Genomic DNA, 9,275 nt, shown 5'->3' with positions numbered 1-9,275 from the left:
ATAAACCCCCTCTGCTGGTCAAAATCTTTACTGTTATTTCAACTATTTGTCATTCCGGACACATTGAGCCCTCTGCAATTTGCACATCAAAAGATAACTCCACTGAAGATGCCGTTACTGCAGCCATCCACACAGCCTTCTCACACCTCGAATATGAGGACACCTATGTTTGAATGCTGTTTATAGACTACAGATTCATTCAACACCGTCATCCTAAACAGACTGATGGGTCATATCAAAATTTTTTTAGTTTTTAGTTCACAAATTATTTGGATTATGAAAGGAGCGAGCTGAAAGATTTCCATATTTCCTTAAACTCTCCCAGAGAAAACACACAGATCGCTTAATATATGTTGTAAAAACCTGATTATTAAAACGACATATGAGATAATTTTTAAAAGTACAACATTGTCACCCGATGTGACTACTGTAATCAGTAGTGCATCTTTTTTTGGCTAGAAATATACTTTATTTAAGAAAGATGGGGGTTAACCTGGCTGTTTTCAAAGCCTGATTATATTTTCATATCTAATGTTTGTTTTTTGTTTTTTAATGGGCTGTAATTATGATGCCTGTAATCTCTATTTGGAAACTAACGTCACAAGAGCTCCTCCCATTTGATGTCAACAAAGAGCCGTGGACATTTTAATCTACTCAGCTTGAGAGCATGGAGAGAGCCGGGCAGCTGTCGCACTGCTGGACGTTATTGTTTCTTCACTTCTGCCTGTCAGCATCTGCATGTGAGTGTGTGTGTGTGTGACTTTTTGGACAATGTGGGGAATCTCCAACACATATGTACATACATACATATATGTATATTTGTCCCTTTAATCTGTATGTCATAATCTTAAATCTGCAGCTGATTTCATTCCCCTTGTTAAGATTGGAGAGATTTAATTCAAAATAATATCATTTAAATCATTTAATAGATTTATTAGTAGACTGACATTTTATGTTGGGCAGCAAGTCTTTCTGTGTGAAGTTTGCATGTTCTCTCCATGTTTGCATGGCTTCTCTCCACTTGTTTTGGCTTCCTCCTACAGTCCAAAGACATGCAGTAAGTGGGGTTAGGTTACTTGATGATTCTAAATTGCCCGTAGGTCTGGGTGCGACTGGTTGTCTGTCTTTATGTTCAGCTGATTATTTATAAATCATTGAACCAAATGTATCTCATAACCAAATGTATCTCATAACCAAATGTATCTCATAACCAAATGTATCTCATAACCAAATGTATCTCATTAACAAGCATGTTTCCTGTATAGGAGCATAGTATCTTAATACCGAAAAACCATGTGGGAAGAGTTGTGTGGGTTTCAGTTACAGGTTTTTGCCTCAGAACTGTTTTGCAGCCTTTAGCATGTGGGTGCATGGAACCTATAACCATATCCTGTTTATAAGAGTTTTATATCTGATGGATGTCACTGGGAAATCACCCTCATGTCACCAAGAAATGTCCAAAGAGTCTTTTTCTTTCTTTCTTTTTTAGCTCTAATAATTATGGGAGAGCCCAACCTTGTGACCTCACAGATTGTTATATCCATACCTGTATCACATATTACATGTGATGATCTCTAATTGCAGAATAACAGAATTTGTCTGCTTAATAGACACCGGTGTTCTCTTTTGTCCTGTAGACCTCGTAAACATCACAGCTGAATCTGGACAGAACGTCACTTTGTCATGCAGAGCCAACAACAACAACCTCGTCACATTTCTTGAGTGGAGCAAACATGGTCTTAGGAAAGGATATTTACTTTTGTACCGGGATGAGCGGTTTGATCTAGAGAACCAGCATCCATCGTTTAAGAACCGAGTGGAGCTACAGGACAGACAGATGAAGGATGGAGACGTCTCTCTGATTCTGAAAAATGTGACGCTTGATGACCGTGGAAGATACGAGTGTCGTGTTGAGACAAAAATAAATCGCAGGAAGAGAGCGAATCAGGATGACGACCCCTTCATCATCATCAGCCTGAATGTTGTTCCTCCAGGTGAGTGAGTAGAGTTGAGTGTGTGTGTGATCAGAGGTGAAGCTGCTTCCTGGTTGTTGATGTTTGTTTCTAAAGATGTTGTTGATGAGACTTTGTAGAAAGCAGCTGGTCTGAGTGATGTGATCAGAGTGTAGCAGATAATGTCTGACAGCAGTTTGAATGGTAAATGGCCTGTATTTATATAGTGCTTTACTAGTCCCTAAGGACCGCAAAGCGCTTTACACATCCAGTCATCCACACACACATTCACACACTGGTGATGGCAAGCTACATTGTAGCCACAGCCACCCTGGGGCGCACTGACAGAGGCGAAATGGATTCTGTTCTGTTCTTCACTCATCACCTACCTGACAGCTGACACCTCACACCTGTTTCTCACCTGCAGGTCAGACAGGAGGAGACACAGAGGATGGAGGGAAGGAGGAACGGGGAAGGGAGAAGATAGGGAGGCATAGCTCTGTCGGTGTGGCAGTTTCTGCTGTCCTTCTTTTGGGTGGTTTTGTTGTGTTTTTGATCTACAGAAAACATAAAACAACACATAATCTGGACTCATACCAGCGTCCTGCTGAACTACAATCTGTTTAAAATGTGTCACATGTTTCTACAGCTGAACTGTCAGTGCCTCTGCTGCTGTTTCCTCAAACCTTATTTATTTGTTTTTTATACTGTTTTGCATATTAGAAGGTTTCAGCTCTATTTGTGGTTCTATCTCTGTTCTGCCGCTACAGGAAGCTGAGAAAGGCATAATGTGGTAACTTTATCTCTGACTGACTGATGTGAAAGTCCCTAGCATTACATTTTCCTTCCAGTGTTACAAGTCAAATTTGCAAGATTAAATTTGAATAAGATTATCAATATGTGTTTTTTAAGCTTTAAACAGTTTCCAAAGCTCATGATTGAACTATGGATGTTGCTTCTATTGAGTTTGTGTGGTTTTATATTCACGTAATGATGAGCTTAACTGACATTGGAGATACTGAAAGCTTTTAAACAGGAAAGATTAAAATTGCATTAACAGGGAGAGAAAACATGAGTGTTTCTTTATTTTAGCCTTTGTAATGATTGTTGAATAAATCTGCCTGTAAATGTTAATGTGAACTGCACTGTAAGAACTCATGGGGTTAAGTAGAGAGGAAGAGCTTGCTGTGCAAGTAGTTACAGCATGGTTTAACTACATTTATAACATCCACTGTCACATTAATGAGCAGCCCAGTGTCAGAGCAGTCAGATTTTAATGATATACATTAATACATATAAATACATACCATACATACATTTTTCCTTCACCCTGTGATTTATTTTATTTAAAAGAAAGGCAAAATGACTAACAAAAGAAAGCAAAGATGAGCTTTTTGATAACTATCTTAGTCTGTTGTCTATTATCTCATGCCTCGAGCTTCTTAATGTCAGTCACTTCTCATTTGCCTTTCAGTTTCAAACAATGAAGTGCATTCATGCCACAGAGGTCTTTATATAACATACTGTCCATATAAGAAGGGAAACCTGCTGCTGTTAGAGGAACTGAAGTCTTAAAACACAATGACTATGAGTCCACAGACCAAATCCTGAGAACACAGGAGGTGAAGGAGTAGTTAAAAACAGGCCACGTACCTCAAACTGATTTGAATTGATTTGAATTTCAAATGTCTGCTCGTCATCTGTGTACACTCTCCTCTGTGTTTGCTCTGTTTTATTTACTCTGTGCTTCAGGATTCAGTATCGAGAGAGAAACAGAGCAACAAGAACCAAACAAGCCGAACTGAAACTGTTTGGGATTCTGGATAATTCGTTATTATATTACAAGTACAAGTTATAAGTAACTTGAATTTTAAAAAGAGAGAGAGAGAGAGTTTTGTTTAAAGAAGGATCGTAGCCAAAATAAAGATCCCCAAACAGATTTGAATAAATGGAAAATAATCCATACAAAAAAGTGTACAGAGAGAGAGAGAGAGAGAGAGAGAGAGAAGAGAGCAAAGCAAACAGAAACACGCAGGTGAAACCCCCGAGCAGACAAACAGCACTATGCAGCAACTCATCAAGGAAAACTGAGGCCTTAAATACACATGTAACCAGGGAGATGGAAACCACCAAGGACACACCTGAACAAAATCAGGAAAAATAAGATGGTAAGCCACTACACAGGGGCTTTCTCATACAGCGATGGGGACTTTACATGATACCTGGATAAAAGTAAAAAAAGAAACTCAGGGGAATAACAAGACATGATAACTACAGTTACAGAACATGAAAGAAAACTCGATCTTACCTGAAAATAACTCAAATAGGAACAAAAGTTAGAATATGAAACTGTAACTAACCAAGAACAGAGCAAGTAAAGGTCAAAGCATCCAAAACTGAAATGTGAAAGCCAAAAATAAAGGGTCACGGAGAGCACACTAACCATGTACAGGTTTCCAACATTTATTTTGTGAGTTTAAGTCTTTAAAACGAGTTTATGATGTCGAGATCTGTGTGTGGGTGTTAACAACAGCCGTTATAGGAACCAAAATCCCATCTCCACGAGTTTGAAGGCATTTTTGAGTCTCAAAATGTGGTTTTATTGTCAGGGTTACAATTAGGTTGTGGTTAGGTTCAGAGTAAGTGTCAGGGTTAGGCATTCATTTCATGATGGGTAGGGTTTGGGTAAGCGGCTAAGCAGGTAAGGAAAGCATTATGTCAATGAGATGTCCCCACAAGGAAATAAATAAACACGTGTGACTGTGGGAAACATCTCTGCAGAGTTTTCTATGTTAATTATGTAGAAAAAAAAGTGACTCAGATGCAACAAATGAGTTCAGTACAAGTGAAACGGCCGGAGCTTTGAGGCCCTCAGACTCTCATTTACGTGTTTCTAGCACATATTTATTCTCCACTTTTCACAGACATCTCTATGCGCAACATCCATGGTGCACAGAGACGTCTGAACATTTTTAATTGTTATTTATTTTAATTTATTATTGTTCTTCGTTCTTCGATATGTAAGCATGCAATATTCTGGGCAAAATCTTTAACACCAGCTCTAATTTAGACCCTCCCTTTTGCCAAAGAAAAAGTTCTATTGTATTGAATGGTCCCCAGTACAATCGTAAAAAATTTATTGGGCACTGGCAAGTTTTGTGGACAGTGTGGGCCCAGTTGTTTCCTGATTTTGACATGAAATACTGAGGGTTTGCCCACAATCACTGCACGAGTCTCAGTCAGACATGTTTGCTGGGAAACTCTCCTAATGTTTATGTCACTGTTATCTGAAATTAGCTGTACAGTAAGGCTGCTCGTGGAATTAAATTATTAAAAGATTCATAAAAACACAAAGATGCTTCATTTCCAGCTATGATGGAGTTTAATTCATTAATGAGAATTTAAAATGAACGCTGCAGTGTGTCCTCTGCTAAAGGAGGTAATGGAGGAATCATTGCACCTGTTTCTTAAGCGCTTGGAGAATCCAAACAAGTGTTCATGTATAACATGGTCTGATATGTGTGTATGCTGTATGTACATTTTTAAAAAAAAAATGTCTCTTTCTGTCTATGTCATGTAATGCTCTGTATTTAATAAAGTAAATATTATGATTCAGACAGCAGCATAAGACACTTTCAGTTTTTGAGTGTTTTTAATTGTTGCATTTTTGGCATCACCTATTTCACCTATTTCAGTGTTGTAAATTAGTCTTGTATAAAACATCAAAATAAACTGTTTACTTAAACAATGTGTCATGGTCCTGGGTCCCCTGACCCAGCGTTTTTAGTTCCTTGTGATGTTTGTATTATTGTACTTGTGTGAGTTATTCTATGGTTTCTAGTTTCGATCCCTTGCCCTTCATGTTTCTCTGTGTCCCCTCTGTTCTGTGTTAGTCTGTGTCTGCATGTTTGAGTTCCCCTCTGTGTCTCTCGGTTCTTAGAGTCCTCTGCCTTATGGTTTGTCTCTGTGTTTCTTAGTTGCTGTCTCCACTGTGTCAAGTTCGCGTCTCTGTGTGATCCTTCCTGTTTTACTTTGAAGGTCCGTGACTTATGTGAATGCGTCCTGCTTTGCTTGTCTCGTCAGTCCTGATTTCTCCCAGCTGTGCTCTCCTTCTGTGTCTCATTCCCCTCGTTACTCCCCAGTGTATTTAAACCCTGTGTTTCTCTGAGTCCGTGTTGCGTTGTCCCTCATGCTGTGTGGATCTCCCTGTGTCTCTCTGTGGGTTTAGTTTGTGAGTTTCCAGTTTAGTTTGCTTTGTATGACTTTCTCCTGCCAGCGAATAAAGCTGCCGCACAGCGTTTCATGACACAATGTATTTGTCATGGACATAAGTATAAATGAAATCAGCAGTTTCTTGTAATTGCTCTTGTACACAGAGCTCTTCATAAGTATTGGAAAATCATTCTTTTTTTGTGCCTTAAAGAGATTTATGTGTACTAATATGAGCACATGGCAGCGAACTGTTTTTTTTTTTTTATTATGCATACAGTAAAACTTACCCTACTCTTTGGTGGGAAAAAAGTATGAAGATTTTTAATGTGTAATGAAAGGCGGAAAGGAGGAGGAGATTTTTAATTAGAATGACCTGAAATTTCTTCTTTTTTTTTGTAAGTAATTTATCTGCTATTGAATGTGAGCACTCCTGCTTGAGCCACGGTTAGTTTCAGTTTTGCAGAAGTGATTATAAAAGCTGTTTGCTGCTTCTGTTTGGCTCATATAACCCATAATCACTCAGGTATCCTGCTGAACCAGAGATAAGAATACGCAGCTCGCTCTCCTGAGCTTTGCTCCAAGCAACCGATGGTGACAAATCAAACAGTCGCTGATCATCTTACTAATAATAACCTTAACTAACCTTTAAAGCACATTTTGAGAACAGTCTTACCTTTGGTAAGCCTTTATTATTATCAGGTACAATAAATCAGTAACACAATGAATAAAACAGGCTTCAAGTGTCCTACATAAAATTATATAGAGATTTTGTTTGTTTTTACTTTTGACTCTGACTGACCAAAGTGAATTTTAAACCAAGCGCCCTAAAATGTAATTGGAGCACAAAGTCCAGTGTATGCTATTCCAGCTAGCATCTCCCCCTCCCACTGTATGTGCTACACAGTCTCAGTCAAGCTTTTTGTAAATGGGCACCTGTTTATGATGTCATGTTGGCTGTGGTATACCCTCTTTGGATCTGGTGCTCGGGGCCTGTTCCTGTCACGATCAAAGCCTCTGTGCTGGCCTGTCCAACATTAATCAGCATCAGCCAGGCTCAGAAACCTTTTGAGCCTGGCTGATAGAGGTGTGCTGTCCGAGATGACGTCTGCCTTCATCTAAACTGTTTCTAAACTTTATCTAGATGTTTCCTTGCTGCGTTGAGCTTATGAGGCACAGATGTTTAGAAACACTGCTCCACGGTGTGGTTGAAAACACCTATTGGATGGAGCCTGCCTATTTGCCTGACTCGCTGTCAACTTTACTCAATAATGCGAGAGGTGGAATTGCTTGTATATTAAAGTGCTTTGAGAGTTTACAGAGTAATGTGATGAGCTCCCGATTCAGACTCTTAAAACATCACAGGCTCTAAGGCAACAAGGGAAAACTCGTCGTGCAGCGGTCAACAAAAACTACAACAGACAGAGGTGTGAGAGTGGAGATATGAAGATATTACACAAATTAAACATATTTACATGTAGAATGAAAAGAACCTTGTAGCTTGACTGTCTAAGTTAGTACAAGTACAATGAGACTCATGAAGGAGGCTGAGATTACATAATTGTTGTTGGAGCTGAAAAAGAGGAAAACTGTTAGAAAATGCATCAGATCCACATCTATTTGTGTTTGAGCGCCCTCTAGTGGAATTTGCTTTGATATGACAGACTTTAAATCAACATAATAAATATCAACTTTCTTTAAAAGTCAATTAGTTATATGGTACCCTGGAAAACCCCAATCTTTGAGGAAAGCTTGATATTCAATCCAAATATTCTGAAAATATGTCAATAATTGTGATTTGTGTTTTAAAAATGTCTCAGACGGCGACATTTTTCATTTTCAATCTGCTCACAATTTATGGGGAATTCTTTATTCATAAATTTAAACTTAGTAACAAGAAACTTCAGTTTAAAATTTTCATAAACCAGCTTTGAGCACAACTCCAAATCTGCAACAGACAACAGTTTTTAATTTATATACAATCTTCTGTGGATTTAGAAAATACATGTCTCGTCAATAATATCGTTGTCTTAATGTTAACCTTATTGTTTCTGTCTCCCTTTTTTTATGTTGTGCAAATATTATTTCTGCTGTTTTGAGCCTCTGGTTAATATTGTAAATGTTATTTGTCTTATTGTTTTTGTTGTAAACAAATAAATAATTATTTGCAAACGTTTGCTGTTGAACTTAGCAGCTGTGTTAAATGCAGTATTGTAGGGAAACAATGCATGAGTGCTCTGTGGTTCTGTGCATAAAACATCTTATTTTACACTGACAGCATTAAAAATAGTCAAAATAAATCTGCATCACAGGTGAGCTCTGAGCTGAAGGATTATCTATCTCTACCTGCTTGAACGTAGTGAAGATGATGCAGTGAGGAATTGTGCAGTAGTTTGCTGAATGAGACTTTTAACTACCTTTTCTGAATACATGCTGTATTGAAACAGTTGAATGGCAATCCCACCATCCACCCACCACAGTGTGGTTGATGAAGATCAGCTTTCGTTCAAGCATTGCACCTGCATTCTCTTAAACTGACCAGCAGAGGGCGACTTGTGGTTGTGAAAAGACTTCTGAAGTTCACCAATGACCACCAGTGAAGCTCCCTCACTGGTGGTCATTAAAAGAGTCAGAGATGAAGATTAATCAGGATTAAACAAGATGACGTGAAAAGGTTTAAGTGTTTATTTAAAACAAAAAAAAATTGTTCAGCTCTGTGCTCTATGTGGGAAACAGTGTCTTTATTTAAATAGAAGACCAGAAAACATCAAACTGTAAACCTGCTGAGCTCCTCCATGCTGCTCCCTCTGCTGTCTGACAGGTTCAAACAGGATCCAGCCTTTAAGAGCCAACATACTTCAGCTTTCATCTTCAGTTTTACACTTAAAGATGATAAACTTTCAGCTCCTGATGAATGTTTTATTCTGTTCTGTAATTTAACAAATTATTCATCTCCAGCCTGAGATTTTCTTCATTTGTGTCTTTAACACAGAAAACCTAAAGCTTTGTTTATATTTCACCTTTATAAGTCACAGAGAAAAAACTTCTCTACAGAGAATGAAATCTGTCCTCACAACATTATTTTTATGCTGTCCCTTAACATGTGGCCCAGAG

General features: G+C 38.3%; 1 protein-coding gene across 1 annotated transcript; it reads left to right on the top strand.

Moving 5' to 3' along the window:
• Window positions 1-643: 643 nt before the first annotated feature.
• LOC120742626 lies at window positions 644-5,567 on the top strand. The gene is made up of 4 exons (XM_040046048.1): window positions 644-740; window positions 1,638-1,994; window positions 2,380-4,653; window positions 5,446-5,567. Exons 1-3 carry the CDS (start codon window positions 668-670, stop codon window positions 2,577-2,579), a joined length of 630 nt encoding a protein of 209 aa, XP_039901982.1. The 5' UTR covers window positions 644-667; the 3' UTR covers window positions 2,580-4,653; window positions 5,446-5,567.
• The last annotated feature ends 3,708 nt before the right edge of the window (window positions 5,568-9,275 follow it).

This window comes from Simochromis diagramma, unplaced genomic scaffold (assembly GCF_900408965.1).
Source record: "Simochromis diagramma unplaced genomic scaffold, fSimDia1.1 OVJJ01000660.1, whole genome shotgun sequence".
NCBI lineage: Eukaryota > Metazoa > Chordata > Actinopteri > Cichliformes > Cichlidae > Simochromis > Simochromis diagramma.
This window is presented reverse-complemented; position numbering and strand designations above follow the sequence as displayed.

Coding starts and splice junctions, on each gene's coding strand:
- LOC120742626 (XM_040046048.1), top strand. CDS start 668: ATGGAGAGAGCCGGGCAGCTGTCGCACTGCTGGACGTTATTGTTTCTT. Junction 741..1,637: donor CTGCCTGTCAGCATCTGCAT/GTGAGTGTGTGT, acceptor TTTGTCCTGTAG/ACCTCGTAAACATCACAGCT. Junction 1,995..2,379: donor CCTGAATGTTGTTCCTCCAG/GTGAGTGAGTAG, acceptor TCTCACCTGCAG/GTCAGACAGGAGGAGACACA.